This window comes from Dendropsophus ebraccatus, chromosome 3, assembly GCF_027789765.1.
Source record: "Dendropsophus ebraccatus isolate aDenEbr1 chromosome 3, aDenEbr1.pat, whole genome shotgun sequence".
In the NCBI taxonomy this organism is placed as follows: domain Eukaryota; kingdom Metazoa; phylum Chordata; class Amphibia; order Anura; family Hylidae; genus Dendropsophus; species Dendropsophus ebraccatus.
In genome coordinates, this window is record NC_091456.1 from 126,341,372 (window position 1) to 126,363,853 (window position 22,482).

Sequence of the window (22,482 nt, forward strand, 5' to 3'; positions counted from 1 at the left end):
TATTTTTCCATAATAAGAAATATATGACAGTGTTTAGGCACATTTACATCATGTGCCCAAAACCATAGATATGTACATTGTCAGACATTGGAGACATAATATAAAATAACATAACCTTATAACTCCCCCCTCCCCCCTCCCTTTCCACAGATGCAGCAAGAGAAATCAGTCACCTGGGTGTTTAATGCTAGAGCAATTACACCCGATTGCCTGTTACCTTCAAGCGACCCAACGACCCCGCTAGCTCAGACGTGAGGTACCATTTTGTGCCAACAAAGGGCTGCATTACTTCCTCGATTTCCTGATCAGAAAGAAACCGCACAATAAAGGTCTTCCATTTTTTGAAAAACCCTTTGGCGGTCGCCTCTCGCACTCTCTCACATTCTATCCTGTCAAGGAAAAGGAAGTGCTTCATCTGGGTCATCACCTCCCGCATAGTGGGGAGGGTGGGTTGCAACCAATTTTGTAGTAAGCACCTCTTAGCGACCAATATGAAAGCGTGTAGTGTTAGCGACACCCGAATAGACTCAGGGGCGGAGTGAAACAAGAGTAGTTGCGGGGACAAAGGTATGTGCGTGTGCCATCTGGTTTGAATGAATGTCAGGACCTGAGCCCAAAATTTTTGGGTATATTGACAGGACCAAATGCCATGGGTAAGATCAGTAGAGAGCTGTTGGCATTTCGGACATGCCAATAATCTATCAGGCGCCAATGGATGAGGAGGAATATTAAACCCATATATGGCTCTATGCATGAGCTTAAATTGTGTTTCGCGCCAACGTTCACTGGGGACCGCCCTACGCACCACCGCCCACCCCTCCAATATTTTTTTGGGTAGGTCCTCGTCTCCTATGATGGATGACCATTTAGAGAACATTTTATTACTCGTGGTATCATTTGAACGGGATCCCAGTTTAAAATAAAGATATGATAGGGATGGATTAGTGGGGGGTTCGGTAACCATTGCATCCATCTCAGTAAGTTTGGTCAGTGAGGATACATCCCGAAGCCTTGAGGTTAAGAACCCCATGACTTGACCATATGCCAGAAAGTGAGATGGAGGCAACGAATAGCGGACACATAGCTCAGGGAAAGTGAGAAATCTGTTGTCTTGGTGGTGGAACAACTGTTGTAGGGAGACAATACCCGCCCTCCTCCAGAGTCCAAACATTGGGTTTAATCTGCCTTGGGGGAATTCTGGATGTTGCCACAGCACAAGATGCCGAGACAGTAATTGTGGCAGGCCATACAGCCTTCGTATTATCTTCCAAGTCGCTATGGTATCTTTTAGGAGCAAAGAATGCTTGATCTCTGGAGGGAGAGCGGGGTACTTGGTGTGCAGTAGCGCTGCCAACGACCAGGGGGCCGCGAGTTCCGCCTCTAAGGCCACATTAGAATAGAAGTTAGTGTTCTGTATCCAGTCTATGCAATGTCGTAACAGGCAGGCAAGATTGTACTTCCGCAGGTCTGGAAAATTTATCCCCCCTCTAAGTCTAGAGAGCTGTAGCTTAGCCAGTGCAATCTGGGGCCGCTTACCTGACCAAATGTATCTCGTGAAGGCAGACTGGATCCGCACGACATCTTGATGTCGCAGCAATAAGGGGATGGTCTGAAGGTGGTATAGAAGCTTAGAAAAACTAAACATTCTAATTAAATGGCATTTGCCAAGAAAGGAGAGCGGAAGTCTTTCCCACGTTTTAAGTTCCGTGAGGATTTTTGTAAACAGCGGGGGATAGTTAAGGTGATAGAGCGACTCAGGGGTACGGCCTATGAAGATCCCTAAGTATTTGATTGGTTTAGAAGTGACTTTAATCGGGGTGTTATCAGGCAACTGGGAGCGAAGCGAGTGCGAGCTAGACAGGTCTAAGAGTTCACTTTTAGACAGGTTTATTTTAAACCCCGATATATTACCAAACGTCTCCAACATCTGATAAATGATCGGTAGGTCTTGCTTTGGTGAGGACAAAAATAACATGATGTCATCAGCAAATGCCGTTACTTTTACTTCCCCTTGGCCCACTTGTATGCCTCTCACCTTACTAGTCACCAGCCATCTCAGGAAAGGCTCCAATGCAATATTAAACAGCAGGGGCGACAAAGGGCACCCCTGTCGGGTGCCTCTCCGGAGAGTGAAGGGAGCCGATAAGAACCCTGCAGAATGAATCCTTGCTTTGGGTTCAGCATAGAGTCCTGCAAGGAAAGACCGAAAAGATCCTGCAAATTCCATCTTATCCAGGACCGCACCCAGCCATCCCCAGCCCACACTGTCAAAAGCTTTCTCGGTATCCAGCGAAAGGAGGGCTGGGGACGGATGGGAGCCAGGGTCCCGCCTCACAGCATCCAGCACCGTCACAACCTTGCGCAGGTTGGCCACCGCCGACCTCCCTTGTATAAAACCAACCTGAAGGGGGGTTATCAGTTTGGGCAGGAAGGAGGACAACCGATCCGCCAGTAATTTAGATACTAATTTCAGATCTACATTGATTAGGGAGATCGGGCGGTATGCCGCCGGCGAGGTTGGATCCTTTCCCTGTTTGGGCAACACCTTAATATGAGCTGTGTTGACCTCAGATGGGATTACCCCTTCCCCCGTTAGATATTTGTTAAATAAAATTGTAAGATGAGGAGTAATTTGCTCTCGGAGAAGCTTAAAGAATTCCCCAGAGTAGCCATCGGGACCCGGTGCTTTCCCATTTGGCAATTTTTTAATGGCCGCCGCTAATTCTTGTTCCGTGAAGGGAGAGTTAAGCATGGTCCTATCCTCAGAGGACAGGCGGGGAAGTTTAATCAAATGCCAAGGGAACGAAGCAACTGACTTCTCATCATCCCTTTTAGAGTACAACTGATTATAAAAGTCACGCAATATGCTATTTATCTGGGCGGGATGTGACGCCAGATACCCCTTGGAATCACGCAGATGGGTTATGTTAGAAATAGGATTGGTCCCCTTAGCCAAATTGGCTAATAGTTTGCCAGATTTATTTCCGAATCGAAACAATCTCGCGTCTTGTCTAGACATGAAGAGTTTCTCTCGGCTTTCTACCCAAAAGTCATATTCAGTCTTGGCCTGTCGCCATTCCTGCCTATGAATTTCGGAGGGTGTTGTTTGAAAGGTAGTATAGGTCCTTCTCAGAATCTGACCCCTCTTCTCCAATTGAGAGTTAATGTCCCTTTTCTTTTTTGCTAGGTAGGACATGATTTGTCCTCTCAGGACCACCTTTGCCGTACTCCAGAACAGCTGCGCATTGTCTATGTGCGTTTGGTTGTTGGTCTTGTATTCAAGCCACCAGCCTCTCACAAGTTCCTGGAAGGTTTCATCCAATGCCAGCTGTGCCGGAAAACGCCAAAGAAAGTCTGAACCCTTTGGCTGCCCTTCCATCACCTCCATCACCACCGGCGAGTGGTCCGATATGACCAAGTCGCCGATGGTAATAGAAGGTACACGAGACAACAGAGGTCGAGACACCAACATAAAGTCAATACGCGACCAGGACTGATGAGCCCAGGAAAAATGGGTGTACTCTCTACCTTCTGGGTTTCGTTCCCTCCACAAGTCGGAAAGGTCCAAAGCCGCCAGAAAAGTGGGAAGAGGCGAGGGTCTCCCCCCTGTGGTAGAAGGAGATCCCGATATGGATCTCCTGTCCTCCACAGGGTTCCCTACCACATTAAAGTCTCCTCCGACTATTTTCATTGGGGTGGTATCCAACAAGATATTATCCCTCACTGAGTCTAGGAACTCTGCTTGCCCACTATTTGGGGCATAGATGCTGTAGATGCTAAGTGGAGAGGGGTGGCTCTGCAGGGTTACGTGTGCCCACCTACCCTCGCCATCATGGGAGGCACTAGTTATTTGTGCGACCAGGCGCCTGTGGATTAATATAAGTGTACCAGCTTTACCTCTAATTGCTGGGGAGCCCACCACCTTGCCTACCCATAGACGCTGCATGCGGATGAAGTCTGCCTCCTCGAGATGAGTCTCCTGCAATAGAGCAATGTCAGTTTTCAGGCGTTTCAGGTGTCTCAAAATCATTAAGTGTTTTTGTGGGGATTTCAACCCCTTAACATTCCATGTTGTGACTCGCATATGTCAGTAGTAAAACAAGAATACATTTCTAAGTTAAGCGACAGCTTGCATCTGTGGAAACCCACCCTCCCCTCCCACCCCCCTCCCAACTTTAACCAACCAACTAAGAAACTCGAACAATCTGTAAGTGACTTCCTTTTTTCCACCATGGTGAGCCCACGGCTCACAGCTAACCCATGGAGGTAGCTCCATATAAACACAAAATGCCACATCTGCTCTACCAGACGTGGGCACGTACAAACATAAAATTTAAAGGAAGAAAAACATACTTCACCCCAATGAAATCGGTCACTGAAAAGAAATAAAAGGTTATGACAGCATGATATCGAGACATAAGACCATGTAACCCTAGATTAAACAGGATCCTCCCCCTGCTACACCTGTAGAACACAGTGTGGCAATAGGAATATTCACTCTCCCGCATCGGCGGATAGTTCAGACGGTGATCCCACCCTCCTTGGCTCTCTTCTTCGTTGCTCCTTAGGGGCAGCCCCCCTGGAAGGGTCTGTTTGGAAGGGCAGGTCACGCTGATCCTCAGGCGGTCCTTTGCGACGCTGGCCTGCACGAGTCGGGGATGTCGCTGGTGCCTGGTCTAAGGAGGGAGGGCCAAAGCCTAAAGTTGTCGCAGCCACCTGAGGGTCTTGGAAGGCCATGGTGATACCATCAGAGTTGAAGACTTTTAGCGTCGCCGGGTATACCAGGGCAAATTTCAGCTGCTTTTCATGTAACATAGAGCATAACGGGGAAAATGCTTTTCGCTTCCTGGAAACCTCCGCTGAGTAGTCTGCAAAGAGTAACAGCTTATGACCTTTGAGCTGGATTGGCTGGTTCTGCTGCTTAAAGGCACGTAAGATGGCAGCTTTGTCGGTATAGTCCAGGTACCGCACTATCACCTGTCGCGGGCGAAAAGTAGCATTTCCGCGGGCGGGAGAGGCTTCACCAGCAGGGCGTAGGTCAGGACCTAGCCGATGAGCTCTTTCAACTTTACACACCCTTGAGATACCCAGCAGTTCCGGGATTTCTGTTTCACATAAATCACGCAGGTCTTTTTGGGGCACAGTCTCCGGGACTCCCACAATACGCAAGTTATTTCTGCGTGATCTGTTCTCTAAGTCCTCCACTTTGTCCCATAGCCTTTTGTTTTCATGTTGTAGCTCCTGGAGCCCGGCAAAGGAGGAGTCTAAGTCGTTCTCCAAAGAGAGAAGTCTCTGATCCAGATCATCTATGCGCTCACCCTGCTGGGCTACTGTGTGCTGTAGTTGCTGGAAAGAGCGTGCCACCGTGTTGGCTAGGGTTTCCTGTATATCCGGGGCAAGGCGTCTGGCTACCTCCTCCGCCAAACGTTTGTAATCCAAAGAAGCGTCGTCAGCTGGGGGTTCTGCGGGATGGGTAGAGCCCGAGAGGTCAGGAAGGCTAGAATTGGAAGCAGAGTCATCTCGCCCAGGATCTTGTAGTGGGGCTATTTGCTTGGACAGCTTGGCCAGTTTTCCTTTGGTTCTAGTGCCCATTTTGACCAGGTATTGGTCCATCAAGGTTAAGTCACGTACACAATAAAGCAGCTCCACTAGACTTTATGCAGTCTCCTTCACCACCTGATTAAAGCAGCAGTGGAGATGTTCCCCTTTTGGGTATGCTGCGGCTCACCTCTCTTGCTGCTCCGGTATGCCCACGCTGCGGGATAAGGGCGTCACGGTGCGAGGCCTGGTGACCGGAGAGTCCTGCTGAGCCGCGCGGCAAAATGGCGCCGCGACCGTGTGCGGCCTGACTTCCGGTGAGTGCGGTTGTCTCCCAGTCCAGCAGCAGTGGAGGTGTTATCCTTTAGGCTATGCTGCGGCTCGCCTTTCCTGTTGCTCCGGTATGCCCACGCTGCGGGATAAGGGCGTCACGGTGCGAGGCCTGGTGGCGGGAGAGTCCTGCTGAGCCGCGCGGCAAGATGGCGCCGCGACCATGTGCGGCCTGACTTCCGGGCGCCGGCTGCCCACCCGCTGATCTCCTCCGAGTCCGGCCCAGTGAGTCCCTCCGACGGGTCACCCCACCGCACAGTCCAACGGTCAGGAGCGCCTACCGGTCGGTCCCTGCAGGAGGGTAAGTGCGGACAGCGCCGGCAGCTGCAGCGTGTGGTGTCCGGGCAGGGCTGCGGGCAAGATGGCGTCTCGTTCCCAGCGCGGCACGGAGTATGGCTTACCGGCCGTCTCTGGAGACCTTCTTGTGCAATTTAAAAGCCAGGGAGATGTTCTTGTGTCCCAGGGCTAGGCTCCGGTATCAGCCCCTGCAAAGGTGAGCGGTGGAGGGGGAGATGCTGCCGGATTGTGGGGTGAAGATGCGGAGCTCCCTCTCCACACGTCTTTACATGGCGGCGCCGGAACCGGAAGTCCCTCACAACCTTTTTTAAAGGGATATTGGAGGCATACACTGATAGTATGCCCCTGTAACAGCCATAGATTCAGAAAATACTAAATATTGTTTATTCAACATGTTTTCTTCAGTGTATACAAAACATGGTCTATCTCTCAAACAAGACCGTTTCAGCAACGTTCCCCTTTCACTGCTGGTGGCGCTCCTATTATACGGAGCGACGGCAGCAGAGCGTTGCCATTGTTGTCTTTCTTCTTTCAACATGTTGAAAGATGTTAAAAGACAATGATCAGCCGACATTGTGCATTTAGGCTGATCTTTGCCTTTTATTAAGCAAAGCTATAATCAGCCATAATGGCTAATAATCTGCCAAAAAAGACCGATAATCGCTTAGTGTAATATTGTCTGTACACTTTATTTTACAGTTACTATTATTGATGCTATTAGTACTACTGCTTAATGGAATTATGGACCATTTACAAGTAAACCCTATTCATACAAGGCCCTTACAAGCCAATTTTTGGCAACGAGCGTACCTAGAAACACTCATTCCACCGATAATCAGCCTATGTAAAAGTGTCAGTGATCAGCTGAGGAGCAGGAAAACGCTCGCTTGTCGACAAATTGGTTCTTTTGACCGGCGGTAAAATCTATTGTTATCTCCCTGTAAAAAGCGATACAGCGATTGATTGTGGGGTCTGCCTGTGCCCTGTAAATGTGATGCAAGCCTACGCCAATCTCGTTGATTATTGCTCGTTTGTGTCCAGCCCCATATCAGGCATTGTAAAAGGAGCCTTACATATTTTCGTCGTGGTTAAGTACAAATGCGAACATCTCCCAACCTAGGTGATCTTCCACCCAGCCTGGAGGCCCTTCCTCTGTGTAAGGCCGGTTTCACATGAGCATATTACATGCACATTTGTGCAACCATATTACAGATGCAAGTCCTGGCCATCACCCAAACTGACATCTGTCCTCAGATCTGCGGTCAGGCCGGGACTTGTGTATAAGGATGCAAAAATGCACATGTAATACTGGCCTTAAAGGAAGAGTATTGCAGACTTGAGTATTGAGTGATAATAACAACCCCCCTGGGCGGACTAGCATGTTCTTAGCTTCCTTGACAATAAGTTAAAAAAAAAAAAACTACAAATCTACCACCTTTATTTCATTCAAGGCTTAAGTGCATTTAAAATTAAGATTTTTTTTTAAGTTGTTTTTAAAGGATTTGAAATCTTACGCTGTACCATCCTACAGTAGTGCACCTTACTGTAAAATAGGATTGTAATGTAGTTCCAGGCAGACAGTAATAACATTGCACCTGTGAGACAGCGGGCACTTTATTTAAGACCCTATCTAATCTGTGCTCAGGCGGTGGGTTTTTCGCAGCTCCTGAAGACATGAATTCATCCTATAAACTCCATCCGGCTGATATACACGATGATGGATTCAAGTTATTAACTGATCACAGGGAGATGGATGGTCGTCTGCTCCCACTAATCTACATCATCATCTTGATTCATTTAAAGATAGGCCATGCACTTAACAAGAGCAGTTAAGGTTCCGATAGAATCAGCCGTATAATCTGAACCGCTGCGCTGAGCCCAAATCAATCAATACATTCACTTGTACTGGAAAAGGACTGTTAAGTACTTACAACCGGGGCCATTAATATTATTTAACACAACGTCCAAAGTTTTTAATAAGAGTCAAGAAGAGGCGACTATTTTCTGCCGGATCAGATACCACGGTATAAAAACATTTCAGCTCCGATGTATTCTCTTCAATGAGATGTGCTTTTAGCCTCCATTATCACAGAAAAACAAAAGACTGCTCCGCAGGGAGAACGGATTCCAATTTTGTCTTCTATTTTTTCTATTTAAACAGTGTTACAAAGGAAATCAATGCAGATAATTGCAAGAAAAAGTGGATCGGGCAATTTTTCAGATTTATCAAAGAACAGAACTGAAAGGCCTATAGAATTATAGTAATGCGATCGGTGTGCGTCAGGTAGTACCCCTACTATACATTTCTAGACAAGTCAGAGCTAATTATTTTCAGATATTATATGCGACCTATAATGCTGAATGCACAAACCTCTATTAACCACTAAAATACCAATCGTAAGTCATTATTTTCTCTTTCTGAAAGAGAACCTCAGAGTGAATCTACTATGTTCTCTGAGAGGGTATGTTCTGTGTGCTGTAGATGAATAATACCTTATAGATCACTGTCAGCTACACTACTGGGAACCCCATTATTCACTAGTATGGGAGTCCTCAGTTCCTTCTCACCGCATGACAGTCATGAGAACAAGCATGCACCCTGCTGCTCTATTCAACTTCATGGAAGTTCCTGAAATAGCTGCAAGCTCTCAGTCAGTTATTTTCATAACTCCCATAAAGTTGTATGAAGCATCACGCTCAACCTAAACTCATAGACATTTCACCTTCTGCAAAATTCTTTATCTTATGAGAGAGTGTCTTGGAGAGACCTTGTCTAGGAGTAAAGTATAATATATTCTCTTTGCACATAAAAAAAAATGTCATTATACCTGCAAGTATGACTCAAGTCCTTGCCGCCTTTGCTCCAGGACTTTAGGGATCCAGTTCCTTACATGCTTCGAGGGCATCTCGGGAGTTTTAATACTTTTCTTTAGCTGTAGAAAAGATTGCACATCTTTAAAGCAAACCATTATAACTGAGCTTCTTTTAGCAGCAGTTTGGCACCAATATACAGTTTACAAAATATTATAACACAATAACATTATAAGGAATTTATATAGAAATGGCAACTCTGGGAGCTGTGAAAGGATAATGATAGGCGCCTCAATGCCAGCTTGTCAGGAAATAATAAACTATGATTACCTGTAGGGGGCGCCCTATTAATAAGCTGACTAACCTGAGACCTAAACCTAGAAACAAAAGGATGAACCACATTTTTATTTAGCCAACAAAAAACTTCATTGTCACATTGTAAAACAATATTCAGCTGGGGAATGGAAGAATTTTACTTCTAGTGAATGAGAAGTTTGCCTGCTCTTCTATTTAACCTGTGCAAAAAGACATTAAACAACTGCAATGACACTTTCAAGTAATATTTACTTTTGTGTTCCTTTCTTTACACCAGTTCCCATTCTAAGGGCTCGGCCACACTAGCGTTTTTCTTTGTTTCTAACGGATCCGTCTATATTAATTAAACGGATGAGCATAAACTGATGAGCAGACTGATGCAAATTGATTGCAAAATGTTCATCTTTTTTTAATGGTCCGTTTGTATTTTGGCTTAAAAAAAAACCTGACTTTTGTACATCAGTTTGCATCCGTTTGCATCAGTCAGCATCCGTTTTTCTATCTTTTTTCTATCGTTTATTTTTCTTCTTTGGTTTCTTGCTGCTTCTGCGCATGCTCAGTGCAAAAACGGATTTAAAAAAAAGGATGTGAACGGAAATACCTTCCGTTTTAGATCCGTCCTCATTGACTACAATGTAAAAAAAAAACGGAAGTGCACTTTCCGTTCGTGATCCGTTTTTTTAAAGCGGAAAGAAAAATACTGCAAACACTATTTTTTCTTCCATTCAAAAAAACGGATCTTGAACCGATTGCATGCAAACGGAGCACAATTAGGGCAAACGGAGCACACTAAAATAGCATGGGAATCTATGGGAATTTTAACGGATCCGAAAGTTTCCGTTTTGCTTACTCCAAAACGGAAAAGGTAGACGGAATGGTGCTGGATGGTCAAACGCTAATGTGAACGTAGCCTAAGCATCATCCCATCATACTGGTTATCTGGTCCTAATCTGAAATCTGTATCACAATGAAATAAGCCAGGAGGGAAGTGACTATGTCCAGGAAAGGTTCTCTCCTACAGCAGGTGCAATGTCAGATTCACCTCAACACCCTTAGGGTCACAATTTACACTATGGAATTTGCATGGAAGTTCAAGCAGAGTCATCCATCTGATGCCCATAGAGTTTTGAGTACAAACCCTTTTCTGATAACAGGAGAACTCATGAAACTTGCTGGGCTTCGGCACCTGTACAGCCCAGCATGAGGTCAATTTCCCTATGCTTATCTTTGCAGAACATGCAGGAAATCATTATTGGAGGTGCCCTATAAGGCCCCCTTCACACGTCCGGAAAAACCATCCAGATTTCCGGACCCATACACTTTAATTAGTCACGGACACCCTTCCGGATTTTTCCGGAAGGGTGTCAGTTCTGGAAAATAGATCCATAAAAAATAGGACATGTCTAGAAGTCTATGGGAGCGCCGGAATCACGGGCACTTTCCTGAAGTACATCAGGAAAGTGCCCATGATTCTGGATAAGTGAGAGCCGGCCCCCGCAAACACTGGCACCCCTACCTCCCCACCGCACAGGCAGCGGGAGCACAGGCCTCCCTCCCGGCGCCGCGACCCCGCCCCCGGACAGCTTCCACCAACTCCGCCCCCTCCCCCCCGGACCGGACAGCTTCCAACCCCCGCACCTCCCCCCCCCAGACCGGACAGCATGCACCTACCCCATCCCCCCCCCCAGACAGCATCCACCCAACACCGCCCCCCCCCCCCCGGACCGCAGCCGCCGGATCACCCGGCCGCGTACGCACAACGCCAACCACCAGCCGCCGACAGGTGAGATACATCCCCCCCCCCGAACTAAAACTCCCATCATGCAGGCCATGATGGGAGTTGTACTCCTGCTGCCTGTGGCCATCCAGGTTGCAGAAGTACAACTCTCATTATGCCTCTGCTGACAGGCCATGATGGGAGTTGTACTTCTGCTGCCTGTGGCCATCCAGGTTGCAGAAGTACAACTCCCATCATCCCTTATGTTGGCATACTAGACCATATTAAGAACTATTTTTTTTTTCTCATCAGGAAATCCTGAAGGTTTTTCCTGATGGTTTCCTGATGGTAAAAACGGATTACTGTCAGGAAATCCTGATACTATCCTGATGACATTTGAGGTCTCCTGATCAGGATTTCCTGACAGTAAAAACTGACACGGACGTGTGAATGGGGCCTTAAGCGGTAATCTGGGTATTGTTTTATATAATTAATGAAATTATTAAAATATACATGTTTAGGTTCAAGCTTGTGGAAGAAAGAAAACCTATACTCACCTTCCTTGCTCCCCCTGCTGTCACAATTCTCACAGCAGCAAGGTCCTGTTGCACAGCACTTATATATTAATAAAAATACTCCTTTAAATTTCCTTTTAATCCCTGAGCCATGCACACAATATATACTGCACCTATTGCACCTTTCAGATCATTTGTACTTCCTACCAGACTGTACTATTACTGCTACATTTATAAATGAAGGAGATGTTTAGTGTTCTACCTCTATTACCATCATTTAGAAATCTCCACTTCGTGCCTGACAAACACAGCAGCTTCATGCCTCTATAGAATTTACAGTCTCAGGTCTTTTTCATGACTTATCAATGTCAAGGCAAAAACTCTACATCTTTTTCCTTCACTTTATAAATGTGTCAAGCTTTCAAGGGGCCATCATCACAGCTGTTGGCGTCCACGACAGTGCAAGCAGGTGAGTGATGAATTACATTGGATGAAGAACGACAAACATGAAACAATGCAGGTATAAAGCAGGACAACAAGACCTATCTACTGGGAGGCAGATCAACACATTTTACATCAGAAAGCCTGGGATTTATCTATGGTTCTCACATAGACTACACATCCCGAGTAAGGATCAGTTTTATGGATATACCATATGACTGAGGGATGTGTGTTCTTCTGGTGTTTTCTATTGTAAAAAGTCTTTACATGTATGATCCAAAATCCTCCTCTCTTAAACATTGTTTTTGCCTTCCTTAAAAACTATACTATAGTTCAATACTGTGAGTAGTTTTCCAGCCATTTCCCTAAGGCCGGGGCTAAACCTAGATTCTGGTTGCAATAGCAGCATGCATGACCAGATACAGCTGTGTTTCACCCTGAAGATCGCAGTTTCACATCACCAATGCATTTCTTGCATCTCCCATTTCGTGGTGACAGCATCACCCCATTAATTGGTGCAACACAGTTCAATCTGTGACAAAGTGGTATTTGGTCATGTAACCTCTGTGAAAGCCAGAATCGCCGTGTAGACCCAGCCAAAGAGTTCTTGCAGTTTATGGCAGCCTTTGTTACAAGTAAAAAGAGCATGTGTCTGCTTATATATATTCTTTCCAGTATTAAAAAAATAAATAAAATAAAAATAATGATGCAGTGTAACCATGTAGTCATAGCCTAGGATAAATCCAAAGCTAATTATGGGCTTAGCAGTCCAGTGGGTGGGCTCATTCAATGGCAGACCACCTACCCCATCTGATCATAGGTCACGGATAAGACCACCCCCGGACTCCTAACCTCAGAACGAGCAGAGATTTAAATGAATAAAGCTTAGAATTAGCTTTCTTCTATTGCCCCAATATATATCTGCACGCTTAAGAACATGCTGGTTCATACTGCTTGTTCAATGTGACACTTCTAATGTAATGTAAGCTATGTGTTATGGTCATGTGCAGCCGCTGGGGCTGGCTTGTCAGTTCAGCATGTTTCAGTCATTCCAGCAAACATCAGAGCACAGACAGTATAAGAATATCTATTCACTGTCAAACGCACGTAATGACATCACTATGACAGATCGACTTCTGTCTGCTTACCTTCTTGTGGAGTGCATGAAATTCACTATACCTCTTCTCAACAAAATGCTTCCTCCCATTTACCAATACTTCTATTCTAAAAACCTGAAAACAAAGAAAACCAATGCATATTACTAAATGATGATTATGTAAATAATAATAATGATAATAATAATAATGTATATATAAACAAGTGTGTGTAATATGAACAGAACATGTGTGAATTAATATGCGCGACCAATGGTTATTACATGTTATAAATACATAGGAAACAGCTTATGTTCTATAAGCCAGACTCTGAAATGAACATCAGGACCATTACAACAACCTAAAAAACTTTGGTGTATTCCTTTGCACCAATCTTCATAATAGCCCTTAATTTAATCTTTTTCTCACCACAGAAAAATTATTAAAGGGGTCAGGTAGCCTCAAAGAAGGGTAATCATTATGGCAAGTGATTGGCTAAGGAAGCAATTCCTGCATAGTGAGACATCACCAGAAGGCAATAAGCAGTGGGGACCAGGGCAATAAGCAGCGGGGACCAGGGCAATAAGCAGCGGGGACCAGGGCAATAAGCAGCAGGGACCAGGTGCTAACAGAGTATCTATTTAGTTTTTTTAGGGACGCTGACTTCTTTTACACATTTTTGATTCTGCTCATTTGTTTTTTTTAAATATATGTGGTTCTGCACGTGATGTGTTATGGTTTAGCCTAGGAAATATTTGCCTCCTGCTCTTGCTTGCAATGGATGTACATAAGCTTAACGGGTATGCCAAAGAAAAAAAATGGTTTTCAAATCGACTGGTGTCAGAAAGTTATACAGATTTATACATTTTAATTTAAAATTCTAAAGTCTTCCAGTACTTATCAGCTGCTGGATGTCCTGCAATAATCAGTGTCCTTTCCAGACTGACACCTCTGTCCATGACAGAAACTGTTCAGAGCAGGAGAGGTTTTCTATGGGGATTTGCTACTGCTCTGGACAGTTCCCATCAAGGACAGAGGTGGCAGCAGAGAGCACTGTGTCAAACTTGAAAGAATACACCACTTCCCGCAGGACATACTATAAGACCTTTTTTAAAAAAAAATAATAAATAAATAAATAATAAAATCTGTATAATATTGACACCAGTTGACATTTTTTTCCCTCTGGAGCACTGATGACGTCATTGATGTGATGTGCTAATGGTCATCGCATCTTCACTCCTCTATCCTAATTGTGGGAGGCGTCTACAGTGATTTCCCCACAACTGCTCTCCTGCCTGATAATCCAAGTCATGGCGGTATAATGGGAAAACACTGAAGATACCTTTCTCTAATCTATAGGCAAATGCTCCCCACAGAAACAGACATTTGCATCATAACAATGCAAGTGTCCGGGACATATCAGGTTAATTTCTCTGTGACCTCCATATTCATCTCCTCCCTCCTCTGGGGCCACTCATACCATTTAGCATGTCCAAAAACAATGTGCAAGCCCATGTTTTCTGCGTGTGACATCTATGACAGAAGCTGCTGATACAGGCAACTATGGGAGGTTACAGGGCCAGGAAAGTGGGCTTTGCAGACTGACTAATTGGTAGGCAGCAATATGACACAGCAGTGACACCGGGTCACAGGGTCACAGCAAATAACAGGTGACACGCTACACAGATGGGGTCGCCTAAAAAAATAGGAAGGGACGCAAGGAAATTGGAAGCACACGTTATAACCCTATCAGAGATGACAACTAATATAGTATTCTTCTGAAAACCCCGTCAGCTGTCAGTGACCCTATCCACAGGGAGATCCCTATTAAAGGGAAACATCCATGGACTTAGAGCAGTCTACAACTGCTTTATGTGGCTGTAGCATAACAATACCTGAATGAGAAAATATCCCTCTAACATGGTTTAAAGTTATAAAGATAATTCAGTAATAAGAAGTTATGCTCTAAAACACCTGGTGTTCTGGTTTCACATGATCCATGCTTTATCCTGCTTAAAGGGGTTATCCGGGATTAGAAAAACACAGCTGCTTTCTACCAAAAGCAACACCACACCTGTCCTCAGGTTGTGAATAGTATTAAAATAGTATAGTAATAAATTAGTATTAAAACTCCCATTTACATCAATGGGACTGGGCTGCACACCCACAACCAAAATGTAGACGGGGTGGCGCTGCCTCTGTAGGAAAACATCTATGTATATGTTCTAATCCTGGATAACCCCTTTATCATGAGCAGAGTCAGAATGCACACTGTTATACACGAGAGAAAGATCATAGACCAGAAGGCTGCAAATAATAAGGATCATTCCCTGTCAGTCATGTGACCGAGCACAGAGCAGTAAAGGAGCCTGGGACTTGTAGTAGAGAAGCTATTGAACATGCAAAGAGTCAGTGCCGCAGAGTGGAACAAACATTTTTTTTTTTTTTATATTGCAGTTTTCACATTTGCTGACATCTAGTGGGCAAACTTAACTACAAACCGCATTTTACAGACTTATATAAAATGTCAATCTTTGGATATAGCTTTATTGCTTTATATATTCTAAAATATAGAAAGGTCACTGTTGTTATAACTTTAAAAATTTAAACCAACAGTACATGTGATATAAAGCAAGTCTGCAACTTACATGAATTGCTTTTTTGGTCATCATGCTGAAAATCACAGCTATACTTACTTGTATCAAGGTCCAGTCTCCTGAAGGCAGATTTTTAGTCTTGTGCTGGTCGGAAAAAAAGAGACTAAAACATGAAGTCCTGGAAAGTACAGAGTGTTACCACTTAATGTGTCAATTAATCATATGACTGCCTTCTCTGTGAGCGCAGATGACCTGGGAAACACTGGACTGTATTTAGACTCTTTGGAGAAAAAAAAAAAAAAAAAAAGAGACTAAACACAGGAAGTGCTGTGTTTTCCATGATAAAAAAAGAATGTAAATTGCAAACTCGCTTTATATCACACCTACAGTTAGTTTAGAGCCTAAAGGTTATAACAACAGGTACACTTTAAGCAAGTTTGGAAACACACTGCATTGCTTAGGTACAAAGATCCCCAAGTTACAGCCTGTATTACAGGGTAGAGCTGCCTTCACAGTTCTGCTGGATCAATGTTTACAGAGTATGTTCAAGAGGTTTGTGTTCTGGGAAGTGCAGCCTTTACACTAGACAGTGTATACTGTAGTATCCTAAAGGGAAAAACAATAACTGAAATATGTAGTAAAGAATCTAAAAAAAAACACTAAAGGGGTTTTCTAAGGATTAAGTGTATATGTAACTGGGGATGGGGAAAAAATTAAAAAAGAACCTATACTCACTTGCCTTGATCCCTCACACCAAAAATAATACACTATCTGATGGGGATACCCCATACATATAAGTAGACATATACTCCCAGTCAAAAGATCGACGCCACAATAACATCCCAGTAGAATGTCCGCTGAAGTCCTAGCACCAGAATGACCATATTAAGATTATCACTACCTACCACTAATGGCATCAGTATCTTTTGTTCCACAAAGATGTATTACCCAATGTATGCACATATATAACAAAATCTTATTACACACCTACCCCTGTGGGAACATGCTAAACAACTACTACTACAACATCATCATCTCAATGGCTGTCTCGCCTTTTTGGCAGGATGTGTCCCTCTTTAGCTGTGGAAAACAACTGATCCTTGGCTTATGGCTTTTGTGCCTCTCAGAGGGATATGCGGCTGGAGGGGGATGTATGGCCCACAGCAATATATTTAAATTGCCGCATGAATGATACAGTGATTGTTTGTGTGGCCCAGCATGGTGATTAATCGCACATTCTGAGTGCTGATCTGGCTGATCAGTCCTTGATTGTGTCCTTGCACCGCCACATTAAGGGAGCTGTAAATGGATCCCAAGTTCAAAGTATAGAAGGGATACAAATCTTCCCATTACACTCTTTTCTCTAAAGTATGACTGCTGGCGCAGAGCTCTATGTACGCAAGTCGATTTAAAACTAGAAACAAAATATAAAGTTTAGAGAAACACTTCCGCTGCCTCAGATGTGGTCCCATTTACTTACTTTCAGGGACCAAATTTCAGCACAAATATATACATGCAAAATTAAAATGCAAAATGTTGCATACTGGCAAAAAATATACCAGCCTATAATATGATATATTACAATGTGTTATTAAAAGATAACATATAATAGTAAATTATTCAAACTTTCCAGAAAGCTAATCGTGTCACCAGAAAATGCTTTTTGCGAATGTACAGGGATATTGAAATTTATCAAAAAGTGAAAAAGTGCAGACTATGTCACCTAACAATGTGAGGAAACTGGTTCCCAAACCCTAAAGAGCCAAAATAAAGAATGAAGAATTAAATGCCAAAAAGCAAACACAGGAATGAGGAAACGTCTATGCATTGTAACAATTCTATCTCTCGGCAAATCACTAAGAATATACAGGGGCGCATTAAGAACCATGCAACTGCCCGATAATATGCTGAGTATTACAGGGACAAAAATATACATTTACTAGGCTCTGTTCATATCCGTATGGTACATTCTGAAGGAAGCCAAAGCATTCTGCAAGATGCATGACATGACAGACACCGGTAGAGGCTCAGTGGATGACACTGAGTTATAACAGGGACCTGCTGCCAAGGTGGCTATCATTTAGATGGATAAACAGAGCATCTGACGTGCTGTGAGGTGAGATGAGTGTCTCACCTCAGGTGGCAAATTGCAGAGTCCTTGAGAGGCAGCATGTTCCATAGAGTGGCTATAAATCGACCCCTTGTCTCTCTTGTTCTGTACTGTTGGCTCAATTGCACCCATGGCCTGCATATTATGGCTAGACACACATATGGAATATGCAGTAATTATTTGGTAACTGATATAATATATTATATCAGTGCTATCAATGTGTGCTGTCAACATTGGGTATTTTCATTCAGAAACAGAATAGTTAGAATCAGCCCTGACTAAGGGAGCTTCCGCTGCAAGTGTGAGCACTGTATTCATCTAGGTGATTGGGGCCATGAAACACATAAGGCCTCTTTTCCAAATGTTTGCAATCAGATTCAACAGATTGTAAAGTACCCATAATGCACGTTCTGAAACTATAGGCCTATGCCACCATCAACAAAACCAAAGAATAATGTTGCTAAGGTTGGAGCAAAACCAATGACATTTATATACTGCAACAAATACCAAAAATACAATAAACAAAACAACAATGATAAAGTACACTGAAAGAAAACTAATCTGAGCATGCTCTCTCCTATGTATCTCTGTCAGCCAACATCTGGATTCAGCATATTTCTCTCTAGCGCCTCAATTCATTGTGTGTGATAAAAAAAGAGGCTGAGTTCCAGGAGATTTGGCATTGATTTTTCACCCCCAAACAAAGACTGTTCCTCGCTACATGATCTATCATAAGCAGACAATTTGTACCTTGGCTTTGCTTTTGGAACAATGACTCTTAGGCTGCTTTTGCAAGTCAACATATTTTCTGTGTGTTCTACCAGCTGTTCCTTCCAGTCACATGTGACCAGAAAAGCATCCTGAGAAAACAAGTGGGTTAGGGCTGGTTACAATATTTGGAATATATATATATATATATATATATATATATATATATATATATATATATATATATAAAAAAGTCATCTAGGTCACATAAAATCTGCTAATCATAAAAGGTATGTGCAGCTTCTGACATGGTATTGGTAGTGGCCTGCGAACCATGACCTGTCTGAACTGGGCGCCCCATACTATGGTCCTCCAGCTATTGCAAAACTACAACTTCCATCATGCCCTGGCAGCCTGTAACTGTCATTGCATGATGGGAGATGTGGTCAATAACTCAACTACTCTGTATCGTCCTATGACTGTATCCATGTTTTCCAGGCAGCCTAACTTCAGCAGCCACCGCTAATCAAATGCCGCACACTCAGGTTCATAAGAACTACAAGCATGCTTGAAGTTTGCTCAACTCTAATCCTTACAGATATCAATGAGTGAAGCCAACAGGCAATGGGTTATGTGGAACCCATGTTTCTTTTGCCTCTGTTCATACTTGCATAGAGGTCTGGCATAGTCTCCATCATTGCTGTTCTGCTCCTATGAAAAAGTGCAGTAACAGAAAGAATGACGCAGAGCCTGATCAGAGCCTGATATGTGATACTATAACAAATATGTACAGAAATACTAGGGATATGAACTCTGTAGTACTGGCCGATTGCTGGCTCTTTTCCATGGGCCAATTATTGAGTAAATAAGCCTTCCTAGGAACACTCATTACTAGGGATGGTCTGAATATGCCGAGGTTCGGGTTTGTACGAACCTGAACTCTCGGCAATGATTCCCTCTGTCTGCCCACTCCGTGGAGCCATAGGCTGTATCCCAGTTTTCCAGGCGGTCCTCCCGCTGTATCCACCCTCTCCACAGAGAGGGCAGACAGCGGGAATCATTGCCGAGAGTTCAGGTATGTACGAACCTGAACCTCGGCAGGTTCGGACCATCCCTACTCATTACCAATAACTGGCCTGTTTAAAAAGGCCCTAAAGGGTTTCTTTTTGTTAGGTGGATAAAACAATGCATATGATGGAATGGACATGATCCTGAAGATCAACTATAAACAAATCATTCACAGTCCTGAATTATTATACTGAATTATGTTAAAAAAAAGGTATCCCACTGATGTAAAATTTTAAGCATTTTGCTAACAGAATTGTAAAATTAAAAAAAGGAAAGCATACTCACCTCCCCCAGTTCTCTGCCCCTGCTGTTCTGACAGCTCAATCTCTGCTGCCTCTAGGTGATGTGTTGTCCAAGCAGGATCTCCCTGCCTGGCTAATCACTGTCTACAGCAGGGATGGAGAACCTTCAGCCCTCCAGCTGGAGGGCCAAAGGTTCCCCATCCCTGGTCTACAGTGATGACCTGTGACCGGAGTAGCTGAGCTGACAGAGGCTGCAGGGACAACACATCCCTGAAACAAGAAAGCAGCAAATAGCAGCTGGGACTGGAAGCCACTGGAACGTCAGGGTAGGTAAGTATGCTGTCTTTTTTTTAACAGCACCCACATTTACCAGCATGTTTGGGCCCTGCAGAGTAAAAGTGTACATTCTGGGAAGTCTGGTATATTCCTGAGGAGAGTGCTGTCCATCAGGGAAGTGATTTACAGAGTACTGTATATACATGCATCCTATTAGGCAGACAGCACAATATATGTTTTATAAGAATATAGACCTGTAACTTTAATTTAATGCCCTGACATAGGGAAGACAACTCAGCTGACACATACCGCCAAGTAAACAGGCCCTTTAATAAATCCTTAATCACTGTGAATAACAAAAAACATTGAGCGGAAGAATTAAATAATTATAAGTCTTTCAATTAGGAGAATCATCTAGAATAGTTTTTCGCACTCATCCTGTACCTCATTAGAAAAATGCATGTCCCTACCAGAAATTAACCAGTGAAAAGGAGAGATTTCTTCCTCAATTTACAGAGCATTATAGTAGGACTTCTATCTAAATCAGTTCTGCTGCCGGCCTGACACCTATTTACATGAGATCGCATCAAGACATCTTTACCTTAATAAAATGCAGATGCCACTGTGTATCAGGACAGCACCTGACTCTTTGCACAGACAGTCCAAAACAGTTTTCTTGATCCCTCTCAACCTGAAGTCTTGTCAATATATGGATTGTCTTGCTTTCTAATTCAGTGAAAAATCTAGTTTTCTATTAGTCTCTGCCTTTCTAATTTTCAATACGGCCTCACTAAATGTAATTATTAAGGGCAGATTCAAGAAAGCAATTACTGAGCTACTAGTCTGTATCTGCAAAGTCTTAATACATAGAGAGGAGTCTGATGGCATCCGCACAAGGAGCTAGGAAATTCTGTATGGTGAAATGGGATGTCCACATCTATACTCTCAACAGACAAGCTATAGATAGATGCATACACACACATCCATAGTCTCCTTATCCAGCCTATAAAAACTGATGGCCTATCCTCAGGATGAAATATGAGTATTATATCAAAAGAGGGTCTTGTCCTGACCACAGAAACGGCACAGCTTCTTCAAACTCTATTTGTACTTGCCCTTCAATGCAGTACTTTTGGAACAGCATGGTTCAGTTTAGTGGCATAATGCTGTAGTTCCTTACACTGTTGCTACAGCACCTTCAAACTGCTGATAGTTTTTTTTTTCTTGTTTTGTTTGTTTTTTTACCAAAAGTGACACTATAAGACTTACAATTCATTCCATACTGGTTATTATCTATTCAGCCTCCTTCCCCCAGTTCTGATCATGCTGAAGACAAAAAAAAACTGTCTGTGCTGTTCTCTCTGTCTGTGCTCTAATCTCCCCCTCCCCCTTTCTAAAAAGGCTCTTGGCAGGCTGTATCTACAACTTTGTAATGCTGGAAGGGTTATAGATATAATAAATATATATTATATTATATTGCATAGAGTACATTCTACACTATACTTCTATATAATATGCATAAAAAATACATGAAAATAGACATATTATATTATTATATATATGGACACGTATAGCTATTTTAAAGATTGGATATTCACGGGAGAAGACACTCACCACAGGACTCCATGCCTGATCGGGACAATGAGAAGGGTGAGACGTGCTTGTAGCACCAATGTGTGTGTGTCCCCTGGCAAAAACAAGCGTTACAGTGGAAATTACATTTGGAACTTTTAATGTTGGATCATCGGTGCGATCCACAGTACGCTAAATGTCATAATCATCATAGACGATCTCAAACTTGCCATATATGTACTAATATCTAGCACCTTCCAGTTTATCTACATTGAACCGCCACTAACATTTAGCGCTATCCCTACTCCCTAGCGAATCTTTCCATCGCTGAGTTTGTGGAACTCTATAAGGGTCTAAACCCACACACCGTATACACAGCGTATTTACTGCTGCGATACGCAGCGAATACGCAGCAAAAACGCAACAAATACGCAACAAAAACGCAGCAGATTAGATCTAAATAACTGAACTCAGCATTAAATCTTCACCATCAAACTGCTGCGTATTTGCTGCGTATTTGTTGCGTATACGGTGTGTGGGTTTGTACCCTAAGGGTGAGACAAGAGTGCACATACACTGCAAGTGGACTATGCAGTGAGATTTTATGCAGTGATCTATTCATGGTTGCTGAGGCACTAGGCGTGTGCCTTTTATTGCACTATATAAAAAGGTTTTCGTTTTAAATTTTATTTTGACAATGTGTTCTATTAAGTTTTTTGCAGCGGCCCTGAGGCTGTGCAATATTATGTAACACTGACTTATTAATAGCATTTATTCAATTGTTTTATATTGAGAGCATTCTAAGGACCTAGTACACCTTTTCTCTTTTGTATTTATCTAGTCCAGAAACC

The 22,482-nt window shown here is 43.4% G+C and overlaps 1 protein-coding gene across 1 annotated transcript in view; it reads right to left on the bottom strand.

Moving 5' to 3' along the window:
- SNX24 (sorting nexin 24) overlaps nucleotides 1-22,482 on the bottom strand; it is a 100,106-nt gene that overhangs the window by 25,310 nt on the left and 52,314 nt on the right. Inside the window, exons 2-3 of the mRNA XM_069964563.1 lie at nucleotides 13,113-13,196; nucleotides 8,994-9,098 (exon numbers count right to left, since the gene is read on the bottom strand). Of these exons, the coding sequence (XP_069820664.1) occupies nucleotides 8,994-9,098; nucleotides 13,113-13,196 (189 nt within the window). The remainder of the gene's footprint in view (nucleotides 1-8,993; nucleotides 9,099-13,112; nucleotides 13,197-22,482) is intronic.